At 45.3% G+C, this 23,666-nt stretch overlaps 1 protein-coding gene across 3 annotated transcripts in view; it reads left to right on the top strand.

The window, feature by feature from the left end:
- Positions 1 to 23,666, top strand: part of PPM1H (protein phosphatase, Mg2+/Mn2+ dependent 1H) — a 244,575-nt gene that overhangs the window by 172,270 nt on the left and 48,639 nt on the right. For all 3 annotated transcript variants that reach the window (XR_013994038.1, XR_013994039.1, XM_081060277.1), the window contains exon 6: positions 5,917 to 6,035. Coding sequence is in view for 1 of the 3 variants with exons in the window: in XM_081060277.1 (XP_080916403.1) it covers positions 5,917 to 6,035 (119 nt within the window). In the remaining 2 variants the exon portion in view is untranslated. The remainder of the gene's footprint in view (positions 1 to 5,916; positions 6,036 to 23,666) is intronic.

Here is a 23,666-nt window from a genome sequence, read left to right as displayed (position 1 = left end):
AATTGTGTAAAGTAGGTTAGGATGTTCTGGATTCATTGTTTCAGCAAACACTTACTCAGAGCCTCACGGTGTTAATATGCCAAGCACTAGAGTGTAGCTAAGGTTTTAAAAATAATAGACATATTTATGTGTAGCTGGTATTGCATCACCATGCAGATGTTTCTAACATGCATATATCCAACTAGCATCATCAAAGAGAAAAATATAAAATATGTCTAGCCTATTGAATAAATAAGGAATGTTTAGGAGTGTCCAGAATTTTTATTTTGCAGGTGGACCTGGGATCATAATGTGTGCTTGCTCCCTTCTTGGATTTCCATGCTGCCAAAGTCCACATTTTTAATAGGCCAGCATCCCTAGGAAATGTGCTTTGGGAAGGGGGGGTAGTCATGTGTATATATTTAGAAGCTGCCCAGGTCTGAGCAGTGGAGTAGAATGTGCCCAAATTGTCCATGAATCTTAGAAGTTTGGACTCAGGAAATCATTGGGTTTGTGGCTGAAAGGAACCTAACAAATTCCTGCTCCCACATTTTGAAGACTTGAAACTTTGGGTGTGTTGCTTGCATTGAATTAGACTTAAAGTCACCTTTGATGTTCAGGATTCCAGAATGCTGACCTGAGCAATGCTTCCCATGGGGCAGGCCAGCACAAATGAAGTCATTTACGCTAACCAGTTACATCCCTTGAATGCTGGGCAGGCCCTGAGAAGAAGTTTCTGAGTTCCCAAGTAGTTGGGCAACTCTGCTTCTGAGAACAAAATGTCTCTGTGATTGCCTGTTGGGACACAGTGGGCTTCGTTGTCCCTTACCCTGGAGCCCGGCCCCTGCCCTGGTTGGTCCTTCCCAGTGACTTTAGCGTTTCCTAAAATGACTGGAATAAGAAGGGGCAGTGAAGCTTCTTGCAACAATTTTCTGAAACCCTGTTTAAAAACTGGGTTCTCAAAATAAAATTTTTAGGTGTTGTTTTTTTTTTAAACACAAGTAATCCATATTCAGTGGTAGAAATGGTCATGAATATGGGTAAGTTAAAAAGAAAATTGTCGTAGCATTTTATAATGTTTTGGTGAGTTTGAGAGTGTGTACATATATAAGTTGAAGCCCTAACCCAAATGTGCTGAATTTAGACATAGGGCCTTTACAGAAATAATTAAGGTAAAATGAGGTCATGAGAGTGGGGCCCTGATCTGATAGGATTAATGTGCAGATAAGAAGAGACACCAGAGAGCTTGATTTATCTCTCCATGAGGATTGCCAGGTGAGGATGCAGTGAGAAGGCTCCTTTCCACAAGCCGACTGCCCGCCCTCACCAGGCAGCCAATCACCAGCCAGCCCTCACCAGGCAGCCAATCTACTGGCACCTTGATCTTAGACCAGCCTCCAGAGCTGTGAGAAATAAATTTTTGGTTGTTTAAACCCTCCAGTCTGTGGTATTTTGATATAGCAGCCTGAGTTGACTAAGACCATATATGCAAACTTTTTGAAATATTGCACAAAAAGACACACTAATGAGCAGAAGTGCGCTTTTCTCTGAAAACTAACCGATAGGTATCCCATTATATTTTTGCATCTCATTTTTCATTAATCAACCACCTGTTTGCTCTACTTGTACTTTGTTCTTCAGTTGTTTTTTTCTTTAACACCAGTAATTCCATCAGGTCTGACAAATGCAACAGTCATGAGTATGGAAAGTGTTGGTTAGGAGGCCTGCAATTAGGATGTGGATGGTGGTTTTAAAAAAGAATAAAAATATGTCATAGGCACACATGGACTACACATAAATTCTATGGCGGGCATGACTGTGACAGAAAAATGTATGCATGCAACATGTGAAATGTGCTGTGGCAATTAGCAAGAAAGGAAGAAAAAATAAAAAAATCTAAGGAGGTGACATCAGTACCAGTGGGGGATGAATATTACAGTATTTCCTCAGAGCTCAGATGCTTTTTTTCATCTTCTGACATATATGAGGTTGGGATATTTTACATCTGATTGCTGCTGTCAGCCAGGTGGCAGGCATGATGTGGATGTTATTTCCTGGGCGTGTACAGATATCAAAAGAGTAGCACAAACTTGTGGGATGGGCACCCATCAGCTTGAAAGAAAGCCCTGCAAACAAAAGTGAGACACTCTTTAGGCTTCATTGGAGCCAACTAGTTGTGTGGAGGGACATGGGGTGGGGGGTGTAAATCGGGCTTGTTCTGCCACATTCTGCAAGTGGGAGTCAGAAGTAAGCTGGCTCTAAATCATTGCAAAGCTCACTTAAGAACTTCGTACCCTTGGCTTTCTATTCTTTTGTGGATTAGTTAAGAAATGCTGCATCACTGATGTTTCCATGGAACTCAGTCCACTATTGTGTGGAGAATCATGATCACGAATGATTCAGAGTTGAAATGAATAAACGATGAGAGCTATTGGCTTCCCAAGGTGAAAAAGTTTTGGAAAAGCATAGCCAATATCCTTCAGTTCTATATTCCTTTTTAAATACACACACTGGAGAGTAAAAATTGGCATAAGTCTGAAAGTGCTCTTTCAAAAAGCATAAAATAAAAATCTGAAGTGGTAAGAAAGCATCGTGCATATTTAATTGGCAGTTTTTATTTCCGTTTCTTAGAAGTAATAAAATAATGGTGCAGCTAATACAGGACGTCTTAGAATTGATGGAAGTACAGTAGCCTCCTGTTAGGATGGGAAAAGCAAGCAGTTTGAGCCCCTGAGAGGCTCTGCATGTGAAGGGGCTACAGAAGTCACTGTATTTCAGGACCCTTTGAGCCTGCCCATCCTCAAAGGGAGAGGTGAGCCTGCCCCTGCAGAGGAGTTCCCGGCCACCCTGCAGGCCCCCGCCTCGGCAGATCTTCTGATACAAGGGCCCAAGCAAATGTATCCTGGCAAAGAGGGTACGTGGGTAAGGCATCATCAAAGCACCCACTCACGTGCCTGTTAGGAGGCAAAGCACCTGGAACTCTGCACATGTATGCCTTTTAGTCACTTGGGTTGGTGAAGAAATGTACTTAGGAATGGCCTTTGGATACCAGCTGGTTGGTTAATGATATGTGTGTGTTGTGTATCTATATTTACATACACATATGCTCATGTATACCTAGTCATCACTCAGGATCCAGGTGGGATTTGTTCCAGGACCAAGTCAATGCCCTTACATGAAATGGTGTAAAACACTGTGTACAGTTGGCCTTCTGCATCTGCTGAGGTAAAACACTCAGATACAGAGGGCCAGCGGTGTACATCTGTGTCGAACACAGAGATCTGTGTGTCTGTGACACAGTTCACATGAGCTCACGCTCTCATATACATTGTTTGATAACCTGCTTTTTACAAACATACCCACTCTTTCCATGTCATTATATGTGCTCTATAGCATCACTGTAAATGGCAGTATTGAATTCTTTTGTATGGATTTATGCTAGTTTATTTAATCACTCGTATTATTAAATGATTTCTTCCCGTTACTTATTATAAATAACATCAGGAACATCTCTGTGGCCAAGCTGTATGCATATCTGTACTAGTTTTAAGCTGGACCCTCATGGGTACCTATTTGTGCTTTAGACTTCGCGTGGTCTGGGGGCAACAAGATCATAGGTCTTTCGTTGCCCTCTTACCCCCGTTTTTTGTAAATGTGTGTATGGGTTTGTAAATGTGTGTATGGGTAGGTGAAGGGGCCAACATAAGGGTTAGGATGGGAGTACGGGCATGACATTAAACGTGGGCTCTAGAACCACCCAGTCCTAGCTGATCACCTTGGGCTAGGTGCCTTAACCTCTCTAGGCCTTTAGTTTCCTCATTTGTAAACTGAGTCTATGCCACATGCTTTGTAGGATTGTTGGAGCTGTAACATAAGGCATATCAGGTGTCTGGTACATAGTAACCCCTAAATCATTGTTCATCCAGCTTGGGAGGTGAGGGGGTGACACAAAAACTCCTTGCTAATACAGTCCCCAAGTTCTGAGAGATGATAAAGGGTACATCATAGATGCTGCTGGTCATTGATTTTTTTTTTTTTTTATGCCCCTGTTCCTTAGTTTTCATGGGTGGACCAAAATAAAGAAGAAATAATAGTATCTACCCTATACGCACAGATGGCTTTGGGCCTTGTGTGGTCACACAGGGCCCTGGGCTGGACTTAATGCTCTGCTGTCACTGTCTTGAAATTCTTAATTTTGAACAGAGGAGCTCCATGTTTTAATTTTGCACTGGGCCCCACAAATTATGTAGCCAGTCCTGCCCATAAGGTTGTTGGGAGGGTGAAAGGAGGACTCACAAAGTACTTAGCATAGGACTCAGTAACCATTCGATGAATGTAGTTATTTTCTTTTATCAACAGAGTCAACCATGGGAAGTGCAGTATAGACATCATTTCATTGTTAAAACAATGTGAGATAAATATATAATTAATCTCATTGTACAGATAAAGAAACTAGGCCTAAGAAATTAATCTGCTAAAATCATACAGCTTATAAATTACACACTTGGATACAAACCCGAGTTCGTCTCACCCGAAGCCCATAGCATTGACTTGCCCTATGAAATATCAGTTCCTTCTTTCCTGGGGAACCTCTCTTTAAAACCCAGTGTTTACCTGTTCTGAAACACATCCGCAGCCAAGCCTCGTCCCCAGCTGAGGCTTCAGAGCCCGTCAGAGATGATCCAGAATTCCCATCAGACCTGGAACCTGCTGGGGCTGCTGCAAACAGTAAGGAACACTTCCCTTCTCACCCTCAGTCCTGCCCTGTCCCCACACCTGCTCAGAACCACTGGCTCAGAGTTCCATTCTCTGGCCACATCCGACCAGCCTGGTGACAGTGCAGCTTGCTTCCTTTCATTCCTGATACACTTAGCTTATGATGAGTAATTTCCAACTAATACCCTGAACCACCATGAGAATCGGCAGGAGATCTGCTGGTGTCAGTTCCTGGAACAGAGGCTGTGGGAGATGCCTATTTCCAGGAGACTGAGGACATGGCCATCTGTCCTGTGGCAGGGATCCCTTGCTTTCCTACAGTGTCAGGCCGTGATTTACTCTGCCCAGTCTTTTCTGTGCCAGAAAGAGAGAGCAAGAGAGAGAAGACCCATTCCACCACGCTGTATTAACAGGCGGACGGCGTGGTACGGGAAGCTCCAGGGCAGGCTTGCTTACGGTGTGTGGCCTCTGCGCAGGGAGGTTAACACTTGAGCATTTCATCTCTTGGAGAGCTGGATCTGAATTTTGAATGTGACAATGAGACTGTTTGTTGTTTCAAAGCAATTCCCTAAGTGGCTGTTTGCTCAAGACTTTTTTGTAGTGTGAACAGGGATTTGGGGGAGGGGAAGACGCCATCTGTTCTGGAATCGTCGTCCAATTACATGATCAAATTACTGCAGAGCAAAATGGAGGGCGTCCAACAGAAAGTTCCTGTCTGGTGTATCCAGCCCCAGTCCGCTCTCTGAGGCCATTGTGTTGTGAAGACTCACATGCAGGTTTCAAAGGCAAGGCCATGCTTACTAGGACTGTGAGCAAGAGGAGAACAGAGAACGCTGAAGTGGAGAGAGTCAGGGTGACCTGTCTTGCCTCATCAACATGCCATTGAGGACAGTGAAACATCTCGGATTTGAATTCAAAAGTGAACGTTGGGAGAAACTCAGTCTCTTTTCCTGATGACTTTGGGGATACGTGTCTTTGATTACAATTTATCATATCAAATGAAAAGGTCACATCCCTTTATAAGTTAAGTTGGTGATTTTTTATTCGCTAAAATTCTCTTTGTATTGAGATTCTTACATCTATTTCCCTTAAATATGAGAGCAATTTTCTTGATTTTGAAATACGGCCTGTGTCGATTTGCAAAACATCCCCAAGTCTTATTTATTTCTTCTAAATCTACTTGTGGTGTTTCTTTTCTTTTCTTTCCCTTGTTGCCATTAGGCATTCCTGCAGCCTCACTTGCTGGGAAATGAGTTCACACATTTGGAGTTTCCAAGGAGAGTGCAGAGGAAGGAACTTGGAAAGAAGATGCTCTACAGGGACTTTAATATGACAGGCTGGTAAGAACACTGCTTCCGCCTCGGCATGACCGCCGTGTGTGTGAAGGACGCGTCACCGCTGTAACAAGCCACTTCCGCAGTTTGGAGCAGGAGGTGCAGTCAGAGACTTGGGAGTGGTGAGGGGAAAGGGGCAGCAGCACCTCTGCTGTTTGCGCCTGGGCGCCGTTCTCAAACCACACTTCTCTGCTTCCCTGAGGTCCTCCTTGTGGGTCACAGTGCTGACGTAATTCCTCGCTTCACACAGAGCAAGCATTTGGAGGCTTTCAGAACACACTAAACTTGGTTGTTAGGTCAGGGGCTCAAAGGAATGGGCCCGAGGTTTATTGGGCCAGACTGGCTTGAATTTGAACCCCAACTCTGACCTTTCTACATGGGCAAAGTTGCATAAACTACTTATCCCCTATGAGCCCACATTTCCATGGATGAAGTGAAAAAATATATATACTCTTTGAAGAGTCATTGTAAGGACTTTAGGTAATGAGCTATCCTCATTATTTTATTACATTCAAATTGAAATTAAGAATCTTGGCCGGCCTGTTTAAGTCCCTAAACACACCTACCCTGTTTCCCCAAAAATAAAACCTAGCCAGACAATCAGCTCTACTGCGTCTTTTGGAGCAAAAATTAATATAAGACCCAGTATTATATTATATTATATTATATTATATTATATTATATTATATTATATTATATTATATTATATTATTTTATATTATATTATATTATATTATACCCGGTCTTATATTAAAATAAGACCAGGTCTTATATTAATTTTTGCTCCAAAAGACGCATTAGAGCTGATTGTCAGGCTAGGTCTTATTTTTGGGGAAATACAGTATCTAAGCACCACGACCGTTTCTGTAGTATACTGGTGGCTAATGTTGACTAAGACCTCATCTATTTCTTCCATCTGAAAAAAATAGGTGTGATGATAAAGTACTTATATGTAATAGGGTTTGCAGGAGGATTAAATGAGAGAGCAGTACCTGGCACATAGACATGAGAGTAGAAATTTGCCCTTAGGTCCTGTGATCCTGACCACTGAGCCTCTTGTCAGTCTGGAGGATAGCAGCAGAATGAGACAGTGGCCTCTTTCCTCACCATATCTCCAACCCAAGCAACGAAGTAGATGCCGTCATCTCTCCTTCATTGACCACAATAGCTATAACAAACGGTCACAGCCAAAATTCCCATGGTGATGACTTCTAGGCTAGAACTCTCCTAGAGTATATACTATCTAAAAGTAACAGTAGAACTGTCCAGGGAAGAAAAGGTGTTGATCTAATGCACTTCTGGCTGTCCTTTGCCATCCAAAAGAAAAAAATCCTCACCAGGATCCACTCTTCTTCTTCTTCTAGAACAGGGTCAGCGAACTATGGCTCAAAAGCCAAATTCCACCCATAGCCCCTTTCTATAAATAATTTTTTTAAAAATATGGCCACATTTGTTTGTGTACATTTGATCTTTGGCTGTCTTCACTCAGTAACAGGCATTTGAGTAGTTGCATCAGAGACTAAATGACCCACAAAGCCTAAACTATTTACCCCTGTTCCAAAATAAGAATTTATCAGAAAGGGTTCACCATATTTGTAGCTCCGAGTCCTGGAGTTTGGATGCCTTAGAGTCATTACCCTAAACCGACCTGGTTTTCTTTGTAAATTATTTTTATTCAATTAGCAAAATCAGTACTTCTTACAGAAAAAGTTGAAGGTGGGGGCTCTTCTAGTTTGGAAAAGCATGGTAGAAACCCTACCATGGTCTGGATTTTGCAGAAGTTGAGACAGTGAAAGGAAAGGCATCCTAGGTCAAGAGCCATATGATTGTCAACACAGAAGTGAAAAGCATCTGGGAAATCAGACTTAGTTGGTATTGAGGGAACATAATCAAGGATACGAGAAGCCAGGCAGAGAAATTCAGATTTACTGTGGGAGGCTGTAGGTTACTTTTGTATGTTTCTGGGAAAGAGAATGAGTGATGAAGGCAATATTTTAGGAAGGTAGCTCTAAGAGATGTTTGAAGGAGACTGACTATGAGAGAAAGCAGATTCAAGTAACCAGAAAAAAAAAAAATCATAGAAATATTTTAACTGAGGTCTCTGGGGCCAAATAGAGGGATGGAAGTAGAAAACAGAGAAGGGAAGGAAATGAACAAGAAACTAGATGATTTAGGTCAAGGGATAAATCATTAATTACTCCAGTTATCTGTTTGAGTATGTCTCTTCAACTAGTCGATAACCCCCCCCAGGGGAAGCCCCATGCGTCATCCTGTGTCTGACACATAGTAGACGGGCAGCAGTTACTTATTGGGTGGAAGGAAGAAATTGGCACTATTGGCAGAAGCTGAGGGGGACAAGTTGACGTTGTGGATGGTTGATGGGAATGAAGAGCTTGCATGTGAGACATGTAGAGCTTGATGCAAAGCTGTATGTCCCTTCTGAGCCAGAAAGGCAAATGAGATCGAAGCAGTCAAAACAAACTTGGTAAACAAATGACTAAAGCTGAGCTCCATTTCATAATTTTTATAAAACTGTAAAAGGCTTGGGGACTAGATTACAGCCAACTTTATATGCATCAAGTTACTCTCTTTTGCTCTTTTTTACACACACACGTGCACGCTAGCATGGTCCTAAGTAAATAAGCAGTCCATAAGAGCTGTATTTAATGTATTAATATGAAACCCTACACTGAATAATTGAGGAACCTAGACCGAGAATGGCTTCCATCAGACATTGATTTGCTGATTTGTTTCAGTGTCGTTCCCTGTGTGGCTGTTGGCTCCCGGCTTGGCTATGAGCAGAGACTTATGTACACCTTTGCGTTTTTCCTACCTGTTCTTACTTTTGATTTGAAAATGATACTTAAGGAAAAGGAGAGCTCTTTACATCATTGTTGGAAGAAGATGGGAAATTTAAAACCCATATAGACTGCTGCCTATATAAACTCCACCCCCACCCCCCCAACTTTAATGAATTATTTTTAAAACTGTTTTTAACCTCTCACATTGTAACCTCAGATCTAGCAGTTATTTGGGACTTAAAAAACATCGGACCGCAATTTGCTGCCATTTTGAGTTGGTTATAGAAAGGGGAATGCTGGCAATTCCATGCAAAGGGATATGAGGGCCGGTGGCCTCTTTTCCAAAAGCCTTAAATTAGACTTGACCTTTGAACAACACTGGTTTGAACTGCGCACGTCCATTCATGCACAGATATTCTTTTCAATAAATATACAAGGTGTGACAATTAAGTTCACAAACTTGTTGCAACGATGTTGCTAACCTTTTTTTGATATCAGAGGGATTATTCATTATGAATTTGTACCAACTGGACAAACAGTTAACAACGTTTACTATTTGGAAGTGCTGAAAAGGCTGCATGAAAAAATTAGACGACCTGAACTTTTCGCCAACAATTCATGGCTCTTGCATAACGACAGTGCACCAGCTCACACGGCACTATCTGTGAGGGAGTTTTTAGCCAGTAAACAAATAACTGTATTGGAAAACCCTCCCTACTCACCTGATCTGGTCCCCAGTGACTTCTTTATTTACCCAAAGATAAAGGAAATATTGAAAGGAAGACATTTTGCTAAAATTCAGGACATCAAGCGTAATACGATGACAGTTCTGATGGCCATTCCAGAAAAAGAGTTCCAAAATTGCTTTGAAGGGTGGACTAGGTGCTGGCGTTGGTGCGTAGCTTCCCAGGGGAGTACTTCGAAGGTGACCATAGTGATATTCAGCAATGAGGTATGTAGCACTTTTTCTAGGATGAGTTCGCGAACTTAATTGTCAGACCTCGTGCAGTCAGCCCTCCTTATCCCTGTGTTTTGAATCCATGATTCAACTAACTGTGGATTAAAAACAGTATTTTCAATCTGTAGTTGGGAGTCTGAGGATATAGAGGGCTGACTGTGTGCCTTGTTCTACGGCATTTTATGTGGGGGACTTGAGTATCCGCAGATTTTGGTATCCGCAGGGCTCCTACAACCAATCCCCTCAGGATGTCGAGGGTCAACTGTAGTTAAGTTTTTGGAGAATTAAAATTTATATGCAGATTTTCAACTGCTTGGGGTTAGCACCCTTAACCTCTGTGTTGTTCAAGGGTCAGCTGTCTGTACTACCAAGTTGTCGGAATTAATTTAGGGGAACGGATGAGTATTTACTGGGAATGTGTGATGCTCAAGGAGACAAATAAATCTTCACATAGTCTTTCTAGCTATATTTCTTTGTTCAGGATTCGCCTTAGCCTGTGAACTTGTTTCTCTGAAATCTTTCTAACAAGTAAAGGGTTCACCTGTTACAAAGCTGTCTGTCTAATCCTTGTAGTAAATTGCTAGTAGGTGTGGAAATTTTTATGTCCTCCTTTGTCCCTGCTAATGACGATAGTCATGGGTCTAGCTGACAGTTATTGGGAAAGCTAAGGGCCAGGTACTGTGAAGAAAGATTTGCGTGATTCCTCATATTTAACAACCCATGAGCTAGATACCTTTTACAGAGGAGGAAACTGAGGCACAGAGGCTACATTGCTTACGATTACACAACTAGCAGGAGAAGCTGGGACGTGAACCCAGACAGCCTCACGTTAGGGTATACAGTGTTTGCTACTTTGCTAAATTGCCAAATGCTGAATGGCTCCTACTACTTGTTCCCATTTTGCAGTTGAGCAAACTGATGCTCAGAGGAAGTAGGTGGTTTGCTCAGCTTCCACCAATGCGAAAGTGTCGGGATAAGGACTAGAACCCAGGCTTCTGACTCTCAGCCCAGGGCTCTTTCTGATACAGTGCACCAGTTAACTTTCCTTCAGTGTAAGATTAGACATCATTATTCAGTTTTGAGCTACGAGGTAAATTTAAGCCGGGGACCTCTACCACCAGGAGTGGTGTCTCCTTGACAGTCCTTTAGGGTTCAAGAGGATGGAACGAAGCACTTTGGGAGCTGCTGAGGCAGTAGCTTTTCTAGTTCGCACTCTGAACCTGTAGACCATTGGCCAAATTGAAGCATGATGCTAAGAGCCTGTGTGTGATTTTTGGGTGCTGATGGTGGGGAAGATCCCCAAAGAACCAGATCTCCTATGCTTAGGAAAATTGCCTGCTCTCATTAGAGAAGCATCATGCCAACATTCTGTGGTGTGTCTGCAGCAGGGAGGGTGTGGGAGAGGATGTCAGCTCTGGGAAGCCTTGTCTCATAATTAAGGATGAGTCTGTTGCCTCCTGGCGGGGATTCTTTCTCTCCCACCCTTGTGCTTTCTCAGAGACTGTGGAGCAGCTTGGCAGGCCCAGATTGTATAGAGGACAAAAGGTTACTGTCACCAGGACCCCCATAATGAAATCAGTCTCTTCCCTGTCTCCTCCACCTCCCTTTCCCCCTCTGCTCAGATAGTTTGCCCAGTGGTTTGATTTACAAAGGCGTTTTCTTCACAACACCCCCACCGCTGAGTTGGTCCCTGATGTGGCCCAGCTCTCACCTTCTGTGCCTGGTGTCATTGGTCCTGGTGCCAGAATCCCAGCCTTGCACTCAATACAAGCCGGTGCCCCCCCACCCCCCACCCCACCAAGCCCTTTGTGTCTGGCTGAGATTGCATGATGCAATAGCTGGCACCATGAGCTCTCTGTTCTGACCTGCAGCCCTCTGCGCTGGCTCAGGCCATAATTTGCTGGCAAGCCTCTATGTTACCGAGTTGAAACAACAATTTCTCACAGCTGCCTTTGTGGCACCAGGTCCCTGCTCCTGTGCCTGCTGGAGATTTCACTCTCTCATGTAAGATCAGTGTTCGTCGTGCTCTTTGTCCAGCCACATGGGGTGATGAGCAAGCCGGGGGCCCAGGAGGACATTCACATGGGAGGGGGCTGTAGCTTCTTCACCCCTGGCGTCGGGCCAGAGTCTCCAGCAGCTGTTCCTGGGCTGATGGGATTTGTAGAGAGAGAGCGAGGGCCAAAAAGGAAGAGAAGTCCATCGTGTGAATGCGAGATTGCTTCCAGATGGTCCTGGTTATGAGTAAAGTACACCAGAATTCTTTCTTTAAGCAAAGCCTTTCTAATGTTTATGATGGTCTGATTTCAGGGGCGAGGCGGGAACGTAACTTGAGATGGCACGGCTTCTTAGTAATGCCCTTACAGCTTTAGGAGATAGGCTCCTTGGTACTGGTCCTTGTTCTGCCAAAATTCTGGGGCCTTTCTTATATTCTGAGCCTAGGTCAATCATTTATTTGTAAAATGCTTCCTTTGCCCCTTGCTGCCAACCTCTGTGTCAGATGGGGGATGGGCTTTTACTCTGCTTTTCAGAACTTCTGGAAAAGACAGCTTTCATTAGAAAAATTCCAGAGACAGTAACCTTTGATTTTTATCTCTTGCAGCCCTTAACTCTGTATGATTCTAACTTGATGACACAGCAGGGTCATTTTCCCTTCCTGTATTTCCCTTAAAACTATGAGCAAATCAGAGGATTTTTCCACTGGGAAAAGACTGGGGTCAACTACCATTTTCTCCTTTTAGCATTCATTACGTTTATTAAGGCAAAGGCAGTCTTTTCTGTGTGCTTTCCAGCACCGTGGCCCCTAGCCACACGTGGCCTTTTCAATTTATATTAGTTCAAGTTAAGTACAATTAAAATTTATTTTCCAAGTTTCACTAGCCACGTCTCAGTTGCTGAGTAGCCAGAATGAGACAGTGCAGATAGAAAACATTTCTGTCATCACAGAAAGTTCTACTGGGTGGATGACAACACAGTCGAGATAATATAAAGGGGTGGGTCTCGTTGGGAGGACCCTGCGCGGAGCTCTCTGTCACTAAACATCCTAAGAGCAAAGAGTTAAAAAAAGCCCAGCCAGGGAGAGTGGAATGGTGTGACCACAGTCTATGGCTTCTGGCCCCCCTATTGCTGGATTCTGAGTCAGCTCGGGGATGGGCTTCTGTCTGCTTTTCAGATCTTAGGAGCATCAGTCCTTATGTGTAGGGATGAACTCCCCCAATGGTCACTCAGTGGCAAACCTGAAGGGAGATCCGTCTCACTGGCCCTGGTCAGGGCACACCTCTCTCCCTGCCTCCCCTCAACCTCCTACACTGGTGCCAGCCGTGGGCACTTTTGTTCCACTTCCTTTCGCTTTTACTTCTTGGAGAGTATTTCAGACCCTGAGGATTGGATTAAAACGCAACTTCCTTGCCAACCACTCCCATTCTGTTTGGGGTGACCTTTATTCTTGATTTGCAGCCTGCAGCCCAGCTTGGGCGAGAGGTCCAATCCCACAGCCTCGGGCTGCTTACCAATGATCCCGCGCGCTGGGGGCAGCTCCAAGCATGGCCTGGCACTGCCGGCTCGGGCTTTCCACAAATGGTAGATCCGGCTTCTACCTTACTCTTTATGACTCTTTTCAGCGCCCTCTGACAGCACAGCCAGGTAGGCTGACAGGGATGTGGATAAGCAGATTGAGAAACGCCACAGAGTGCTTTATGAAGCCAACTCCAGAGCTCCACCGCATTTAATATAAATTGATTTATTGAATCAAGCACAGAAGCCCTGTTACAGAAACCCTGGGCTCTGTCCTCAGGAGGACCACCTAATAAAGCAGCCCCAACTGACACTCCTCATTAGCTTTTCCACTGATCCCCAGGCAGTTTTTAAAGGGACAGTGTCCCTCTTTTGGGCCGGAATTTATATGTTGGCCATGCCTGTGGGTCCAATTAGCTGAGCATTATTACTCTTACTTGGAAAGCCGGCATTTTCTAACAGCGTGACTCTTGAGTTTTACAGAGTAATTGGAAAATTCAAACCTGTCCTTTCCCCTATTTTTGTTTTTAATCACTTTTCACCCATCTTTGGAAATGTACCTGCAGATGTCTCTGACTAGTGGTGTTGGGCGCCGGAAGGATTTCTCAGTCCCACCCCAGCGCGAATCCCGACCTTATGTTATGCCATAGCCCTCACGGGGAGGCTTCGCAGACTCACCAGAGAATTTTATAATTACTTCGCAAGAAAGCAGGCCTTCCCCTAGTTAAACCTGGTATTAATTTCCTCCCAGCAACTTGTATTTTTGTATTTTCATCATTTAATGATTATGCACCACATTGGCAGCGATCGCTGATTGCTGAAAGCAATTGGGAAATCTGACTTTGCAGAGACAGGAGGGGCTTGGATGCCATTTCAGAGAATTATAACCCCAAACTTCAATAGATTGTCTGGGATGAGAATTGGCTGGGACAAGGATCAGGCACCCAAAAAGTCTCCAAGTTCCAAGTTCCTGGAGTTGAAGTCAGAGTGGCTCAGCCTCACATGGGGAGGGGTCTCTTCCTGGCTCCCAGAGCCCAGATGATGAATGGTTATTTGTGATGTGCATGTTCTGCATCTTTTCAAGATTTGCAGCTCTAGCTGCAGGAGCAGCAGGGAAGAAAGCCTGCCCTGCTGTGTGCAGCATATCTCCTGACAGTGATAAATGACTCTTTGCTACCCTGCCCTCCTCCCCGCCGCTCTGCCCATGAGGCCACTGGAAGCTCTGAGGTCTTTACAAATGGCTGGCAAACAAGACAGACAAGCATTGTCAGGCCACAGGGAGGAGAGAGAAAAGAGATGCCCAACCAGCTTGCTCCTTATTGAGGATCTCTCCCGTCCCCCTTCTCTGCTTTAAGGATAATTGTAAATTTATCATTCCTGAAGTGGCCAGACTACCCGCAAGCCTTCCTTTTGCCTCAGACCCTTCAAACAGTCACAGCATGTATCTGTACCGATTCGTAGACCCATAAGCAGAGCATATATACTGCTCTTCCCCAGGGAACATTGTTTGGGGTTGTATAGGCCCTGTATGGTGCTGACTTAGCTCCAAGTGTTCCAGAGACGTTTTCAGGACGTCCAGGGCTTGCAAAAATCTCTGTTAAAGCAGCCAGTGGGTTGCTCAGCCAAGGATCCCTGGGGGCACTGTTTTATATTTGGCAAATCTTTATTGTACACCTGCTACATACTGGACACTGAGCAGTAGGTAAGAACAAGGACGTGGAGCCAGTCCGGGTTGGTCCCCACGGATGTCTGAGACAAATCATGTCACCTCTATCTGCCTCAGTTTTCCCATTTGTGAATGGGACTAATGACAGTAGCTAATAATACGATGTCATGAGTAAGTAAGGTCGAGTACACTGAACAAAGCCTGGCATGTAACGAGTGCTGAATGTGTCTAATAATATAATCATTAGATACTATGCATAGTGGAAGGGTCAGCAGGCTCTGATCCTTGTCTCAGGAGTAGAAACCTAATAGGTGTTGAGCTGCTTGTTTCTCAAGGTAATGACAGGCTAGAAACCAAAGAGAAGGGGGGGGGGCAGTTTTGAGAAGGAAGAAGACTGAAGTAAGGTCATGGTGTGCTGGCCACTTCACCTGGCAGGTCTGGCCCCAGTCAGGAGGGGCTCTTCTCTGGGAGAAGAGACACTGTCAATACGACTAGGAAGCCATCCTGTGCCAGCCCATCCATCCCTGGATCTTCCTGGTAGGGTGCTTTTGTTTTTGTCTGTTTCTGGGGGTTTGGGGTCCGTACACTGACTTTCTCTCTGCTTCTGAGTCCCAGCTGCTGGACCTTTTCAGGTGCCACTGCAGCCTTCCTGTGTCATTCCAAGGATCTGGGAAACCTGGCCCCTCAGCGGCAAAGCATGTCCTCTCGTGAGAGGGACCTTATGCGAGGACTGTGTTAGCATCATTGAGATAACCAGCCGGCCCAGCTGGCTTTCTGAAGATTTGTTGAACACTACCATTTTACCTGTCAATCTATTCTTAAAAATCTCAGGAGTGAGGGAAGTAGGTCTGTTGGGATTTGTGAGTAAGTAACTAAAACAAGACAGAGCATAGGGCTTATAACAAGGGGGGTTAAAGAAAAGGCCATTTGGTTGTGGCAAAGGAGGTGGGGGTTTTCAAGAGGGCGGGTGGAACTGGGGAAGGCTTCGTAGAGAAGGTTGTCTTCAAACCAAAGGCCTGAAATATGAGAGGAGTTCAAGAGATTTGAGGGCAGGAGGGAAGGACATTCTGAGCAGAGGGTCCAGCCCAGAGGCATGAAAATAAGATGCGTGTTTGGGGTACGTGGAAGACAGAGGTAATACGGTATTAAAAGTATTGTAAGAGTCAGCGTGGAGGATGGGACTCCAGCTGCGCTCAGCAGGTCCTAGAAGCCGCCTGCTGTGCCAGGCCGACCCTGTTGCTGACCTCATGGGAGGACTCAGAGCAGCAGGTGGGGGGGCCTTGACACAGTCATTCTGTGCCACCCAGCACAGAAGTATTTCACTTTTTATCCTCTTTACATGCGTGTTTTGGTAGGTATCCAGTAGATAACAGTCCTGACATAAATCATAGCCTGACATAAGTAAGGTGCAGAAGGAAGCGAGGGCACGAAGTGAACTAGTGAACTAGGGCAATAGATTGGAGTGAAGTCCTGGGACACGTTGAATGCCATACTAAGGGTGGCATTGATGAACATAGTTTTCATTTCCCACTCGTAAGAGCTCTACAACTCTGGAAAGTATGAAAATGACACACCGCAGGGCAGAACTATAGAGCTAACAGTATATTTAGAAGGACATATGGTCCGATCCGCAGCCTATTTATAAGATCCTGGTAAGGAAATGCCAGAGAAGTGAGTGCTTCAACACTCCGACTGATTTCCAGGTACTTTACAACTCTGCCAAGGAAACATTTTCCTGTGTCCAACCTACACTCCTCCAGTTATAAAGTTTCATTCTTACCAGGGCTTGGTAAAGTTTTTCCTTTTCCCTGCCACCCCTTCTCTGCCCACCAGGCTTCAGGGTAGGAAAAACCAGTGTTGTTGGTTTCAAGCTGAAACTCCCACGGAGGTGCTAACCCGAGCTGGCCTGGGAGCACCTTCATCAGAATCAGATGGGGTGCTGGGGTGCAGCCTTCGCATAGCCCGAGAATCCACATGGAGTCGGGGCATCGGCACTCCAAACCCAAAAGGACCTCGTCCGACCATCTTGTTCCTCTTACCTTCAGACAAGCAAAGCAGCGACTTCTTCAGAACAAAGATAGGTTTTCTGTCTGTTCCTCGCTGAAGAACTGAATGCAGATCTTTCTGAAAGTACTGGAAACGGTAGGAACACATTCACTTTTTGTGTTCGTCTCGATGCTCTGGCAAAGGCAGTGATACTCTGCCAAATCCTAGGTTCCAGTTCCACTAGGATTAAATCAGCTTTGTCAGTCTCCCAGGGTAAACCAGATGCTCTGTGTCGTGTTCAGTCGCTTCAAGGACAGAGCACGGGGTTTCATCATTGTGGGGTAATCAGTTTTAAACGTTATTCATTCCGTGAAGCAGGCATTGTGTTGGCCATTGGAGATACAGGGATGATTAAAACCATCCCTGCCCTCATGGTGCTTACAGTCAAGGGCGGGACAGGACTAGAGATAGATGATTACAATCCTGTGCCAAAGCTGGTAGAGAAATGTTTACCCACAGTGAAGTTTTTTCATCTGGGGTGATTATTAAAACATTCCAGAATCCCTGAGCTCCTGAAATCTGTATTTTTTAAAGCTGTCCAGGTGACCCCTATATAACCTTGCACGTTGACCTTGGATGGCCCCTAGACGTTCTTACCTTGCATGTGAACAACCGCTTGAAGAAACAATCAGTTAAAGAGCATCAGGCGGCGGCCCGGGCTCTGACTTTTGTACCCCGGTTGTCGTCCTGCTGTTACTCGGGAACCTCTTTGCCCACCTGTGTGGGCCTGTGTTCAGGAGGGGACGTGGGCTGGACTAGCAGTGGAGGATGAGGGCTGAGAAAACCCAGTGTGTCAGCAGTGGGTCGGAGTCCAGTGGAGCCTCCCTTTTCCCTTATCCATGCACGTGCCCATAACGGACAACCCTGGCCCCAGGCCCCGTGTAAATACATGGGGTCGGGGAAGGCCAGGGGACCATGCTCCCAGGGCAGGCAGCTAACATGCCGCTTTCTGGTACCTGTTCTTCCTGAGTAAATGTTCTCTCCCCACATTTGCCTAATCCTTCCGGGTGGCCTTGGATCACCCTGTGAAAAACTAGGCACCTACGTCTGAAGGTTAAGTTCTCAATGAATCAACAACAACCAATTGGAAAACCACACCTCAGTAACCTTGTATGGCCACCATATTGTCAAGAGAAGACAAAGCCTGAGAAGGTGGTATGTAGAAACTTCTGTGTGACTTACAGTGTGAAAACCTGGGGTAGGGGACGGAGGAGACTTTACAAAAGGTTTTGTGATTCACTCTGAGGCTGAGCATTAGTCAGTCAGCATCCCTGGTGCACAGCATGCCATTTTATGGTATTTCCACAGATTCATAGCTCTTCAGAGGTGGGCCGAGGACTGTGGTTACGAGCGCAGTGCACTTAGGAGCAGACCTGGCAGTGAGCTTGACCTCTTATTTTTCCTAGTTGTGTAACCTCCGTTTTCTTATTTGTGTAATGGGGTTAATGTTAATATCTCTCTTCTAAGGTTGTTATAATTTAAAAGGTTGAAAAACATAAGCATGCAGAACAATGCCTAGTACAAAGTGTGTGCACAATAAATGTTGGGTACATTCGAATTCTGTAAGTGTTGGGAGTGAGGCGACAGCAGAGAATTGAACCGTTGCGGCCTCTGCAGGCCATTGTGTAACACAGTAGGGCCACGTGGATGCGGGAGCTGAGTTCCTCCCGTTGGTAAAGACTGGCACCCATCGCCCAGACCTGTTCTTCCTACCCTGGGAGTGGAGTAATGTGAGGGTTGTTAGCAGGAGATGCCAGAAGAGTATGAGAATCCACAGGATAAAATATATTTTACCTGAACACCTTGGAAGTGGGGAGAATATTTTTGTGTGTTGAAAGAAGTGTTGATTTTGTGTATGCTTATGCAAAGTTCTCATGGCTTTTAAAGATAAAACAGAAAACTTGAAAATGCATCTAGGCTTGCTTTGAGACACTGGATCTCTGCCCTCTGTGGTGTCACCACTTCAAGGGCACTTGAATGGAAATTTTGAAACAGTGTAGCACAGGTCAGAGTCCCAGCCTCCTGGTGAGCAGTTTCCCCAGGGGGATACTGGAGGACTTGGCGCTCCAGGATACAAATATCGATCGATTGTCATTACCAGAGTGAGAGAAGCTTTGTGAGGCGGGGCTGAAAGACCCCTGTGGAGGAACTGGCCTCCCAGTAAAACCCTCTTTGTAGCAAACAGTCTATTTGGCTCTTTTCTCCCCACCAATCGGAGATGGTGTCAATTTTGATTATCTCCTGATTTGTATACATTAGCTAGGTCTCATACATCATAAAGGCCAATGTTAGTGAAATTCATGTTTGTTTCAGAATGAATGGTCCCTGAGAAAGCAGAAATAATTTCATATTTGTGTGCTCATAAAATAAGAATGTCTGATTCATACCTGTGGGAGATGTAAATGTTATCGATTAGAAGACGAAGCTCTCCTAGCCAAGTGCTAATGCACACCAAGTGGGTACTGAATCAGAAATAATTTCGAAATCTTAAATTTCCCTAAAAGTCATCCAAAATGTTTTATCCTGAAATATTGTTGGTTCTGTTTTACATGCACACATGATTGATTGTATCTTCAAAAGACTGACTCAAAGCATTTTCTTAAATGTGAATCTTTTCCCACTGCTAATCTTGGGCCCGTGAGTCAAGAGATGACCTTTATTGATGTTATATTCCCAGCCACCTGTGCTAGCGCTGGGCACATAGTAGGTGCTCAGTAAATATTCACAAATGAATCCAGTGGAACCCATTGCTTTCAACTGGTCAAAGTCTGAGCTCCTGGTGTGGAGCTACATGCTAGGAGCAGGTTCTGCTCTTCTACCCAGTGTTTCAACTGTGGGTAGGGACCTCTTCGTAGGTTGTGAGGTCAATTCAGTGTATGGAGATGAGCATTTTAAACAAATTAAGTAGCATAGGAAGAAAAAAAAAATCCGTGTATATCGCTTGGTAAGGGTAAAAATTGTTTTTGGAAATGTGTTTGTGTGTCCACTGGGTGACCGAGATTGATACATTTCTTAGGGTGGATCACACAGCGTGAAACCTCTGCTCTAACCCAGCCAATTCTCTCGGAGAATGTGAACCACTGAAAGGAAAGCAAGCTCTGTTGCCTCTTGCTATCGTCCATAGGCCTGTGGTAGGCAGGGGAGTCTTTAGGCCAAAATGAAGGAATGGTTATGGCGTCCAGAACTCCAGGCAGGATCTGGTACAGGCATGCTGATGGGAGGAAGGAGAGAGGTAGGTATATTCCTAGGGCTCATGACTTGGCCTGGCCCTACTCACCTGGGATTTCCTCAAGGGCAACTGCAAGGTCAGGGAACAGAGCTTGGGCCTCATTATGGAAAAACTTTTCCTGTAAAGATAGCACCCCCTTCATTTATTTCTCTCATCACATACACAAGCTAGGCAGCACTGTACCTACCAGCTCTCTTCAATTATATCACCGAATATTAATCACACTCTTGCAATTCATGCATGCCGGTTGTGCCTGAATCCAGACTGTTGTACTGCATTAGCACAAGAGCATCAACTTGTATAACGATAGCTTAGGGCCTACAGGCTTCAATTAATTTAAATGACACTCCAAGGACCAAAAGGAGAAAACAAGGTAGCATTTGTTCCTGGAGACTTAGCCTCGTGGGGTACTTCCCCAGGAATCATGTAATCAAGATATCCATTGACAACAACTCCTAGCTCGTAAATCCAGGAACCCAGGACATCAAAACATGACCCCATCCCCCAAAAGTTAGATTTGCATATAACTAAAGCCTGCTATACAATGGCAGACCTGTGGCTGAAACATTAGAAAGGATACTTCTAACCTTCAAATGACCTGCTGGATATGGGACATTGTCAACCTTTTCCACCTCACCCGGGGGCCCCAAGGGCTGCCTGTCATCCTTCCTCCACAACTCGGACTTGAGCGTGACCTCATTAAGCTTGGCTCAGATTCACCCTCCCTGACAGTTTAGCAACATTTCCCCAGCATGTTAAGATTTGATCCAAAGACAAATTTAAGAAATTTCTGGGGATTTCTTAACTGTGAATCTTTGAAGCCAGGAACAAAGGCTTCTTAACGAAGACATTAAAAAAATCATAATAAGAGTAAGACCTCATAAAATCCCCAAATCTCCTTAGTGTTGCCTTAAAGGAAACACATGCACACATGGATATTCAGGCAGCGAGGTGGGAGAGGGGCCGGCTGCTGCAGGAAACCTCAGGGAGCAGGAAACAGCCTCCATTTACTGAGCTCTGTGGTTAGGCTTTGGGTTTGATTCCTTTGGAAATGCAGATGGCTGGCCGGAAAAAGGAAGCACGAGGTGATTGCCAATCCTGCTTTGCTTTTTCCAGGAAGGTCTGGGGAGGGTGGGTGTGGAGAGAGCCCAGTGGAGGGAGAGCCTCTGCGGATTCCGTGAATGGCTTAGTTGGGGTCATGCCAAGCTCTTAAAAGCCACGAGTGGCATTTGGGCTCCATGTATATGTCTGTTGCTGACCAGTAGGCCTGGGCGGTGTTTCATTCCGGGCCTCCTGGGACTCAAGCTTCTGTTAAGATTTGGTTGTAGGAAAGCAGGAGTGAGGACCTAGGCACGTCTGCCCACCGTCCCCCGTCCAAACCCGCTCGGCCCCTATGAACTATGCCTCTCTTTGCCTAGGACTAGGTTTCTGCTGTGAGCAAAACAAGACTTCCTGTGGCTTTTACCTCCCTCCTGCAGGGGCTCTGAGCTTCTAGCTCAGGGGCAAATTTTCTTTTTATGACTATTTCAGACCAACCCACAAGCAACCCCCATTAGATTTTTGGCTCTGAGCTATTCTTCTAAGACTCTTGAGTCTTCACTTTAGAGCAGAACCATGGACTTTTCTGGATAAAGTCGCATAGGTTCTGTCCTTGATGCTTTGATATCATGAGCAACCATAAAAAAAGTATGAATTGGGGTGTTTGGGGCGCTCGGCAAGAAGTGGTTTCCCTGTGGGGATGTGCTGTCTGTCTTCCCGCCTGTGGTCACCATTTATCTGTGCTCCACATCTTCGGTAAAGAAAGATTGAACCTCCTCAGACCTTAATAGCCACAACGTATAATTAAGTAGAACCTTATCCTTCCCAAAGGACTTTCCCAGACACATTTGCATTTAATCCTTGCAACTGTCCATGAAGAATGCAGCTTGAAGAAGCAAATTCAGTGAGGTTGAAGGACTTTTCCAAGTTCATGCAGCTCGATCACGTGAGGACTGAGATGTGACTTTGAAACCTCCGACTCCAGCCTGGTGTTCTCTGAGGTACCACCCTGGCCTCTGCCAGGAGGGAAAAGAAAAGCCAGGAAGAAAGCTTCCCAGGGGAGGAGAGGCATCCAAGGCCACCGGAGAGGTTAGCGAGTGGAAGAATGTGACTCACTGGTGCATGTCGTTGGAGCTGCCCAAGCAGACGGTCCCGATTCTGCAGTCCCTGAAGGAAAAGGGTCCCTGACTCCCCCCAAAAGGGGTCACGTTCTTCTTAAATGACTTTGAAGTATTGCTAAGGAAACTAAGACGTAGGGAAACAAGTGGTATTTCTATCCCTCTTTCTAATTCAAGGTCATGACTTAGGAGAGAGGGAGACTGTGGGAAGTGATCTCTGTGGATGACGCCAAAGCATGAACTTTGGGCTCCTGATCTGCGGGTTGAGAAGTCAGGGTAGGGGCTCTGGCCAGGAGTGGAGGAATCCAGCCAAGACTAGAAAGAGCTTTCTGAAGTGGAAGACTTGCCTTCACAAGTAGACTTTCACTGGAGTCAGTATGGAAGCAGAACTTGTCTAGGTGGCATTATATACCCTGGAGAACCACTGCCACCAAACCTACCATTCTGGAGGTGGTGCTCAGGATTATCCGGAGAAAGAAGTAGGCAAGAGGATCATAAATGCTACTTTTTATAACTTGATGACTCTTTACTAGCATATAGGTGATAAAAGGGAACCTAAAATTTTTTAATATTCAACAAAAGCCCCAGGTATCACTGATAAGACTCAACCCTGAATTTCTGCCATAGGAAAGCTTATCATTAAGGCAAATGAATGGGGAAGCAAAGACTACAGTGGACTTTAGCGGGAAGCTCGTGTGCTGAGGAGGAAGGGCCACCCTTCCTCCATTTAGCTGGTAAGTACTCTACATCCGTAGTGTTCCTGATCGGTGTAGATAGGAGGCTATAAGACAGAGTGCCTGACTGTAGGAGCTCGTGTTCTAGAGCGGGAGGCAGAGTATACACAAATAGACAAACTAACAAGTAAGGTGGTTTCAGATCATGCTGCGTACATGCCATGAAGAGTTGAAACAGGATAAGCAGGAGCAGAGAGCAGTGCTTTGAGAGGAGGGCCCGAGAAAGCTCTCTGAGTGATGCACTTGGCGCCCGCTGTGAGGGGACCGAGGGGAAGAATGGCCCGGCAGAAGGAAGGACAAGGCCCCATGGCAGGTGAATGGTGCACTGAGGAATCCAGTGTCCCGGGCATGTGTCCGACGGATAAAAGGTGTCCGATCAGTGTGCAGAGATCAGATCATGGCGAGCCTCCTCGCTGGGTTATACTTGAAGACGATGGAAAGCCAGTGGAGAAACTGAAGCCGAGGAGCGATGACTGTGGATGAAAAGAGGGAGAAATGGCTGGGGGAGACTCGCTTGCAGGCCTCTCAGCCAGTCTG

The sequence above is a fragment of the Rhinolophus hipposideros genome (genome assembly GCF_964194185.1).
Source record: "Rhinolophus hipposideros genome assembly, chromosome: 9".
NCBI lineage: Eukaryota > Metazoa > Chordata > Mammalia > Chiroptera > Rhinolophidae > Rhinolophus > Rhinolophus hipposideros.
Note: the sequence above shows the minus strand (reverse complement) of the source record. Positions and strands in the feature narration are given on the sequence as shown.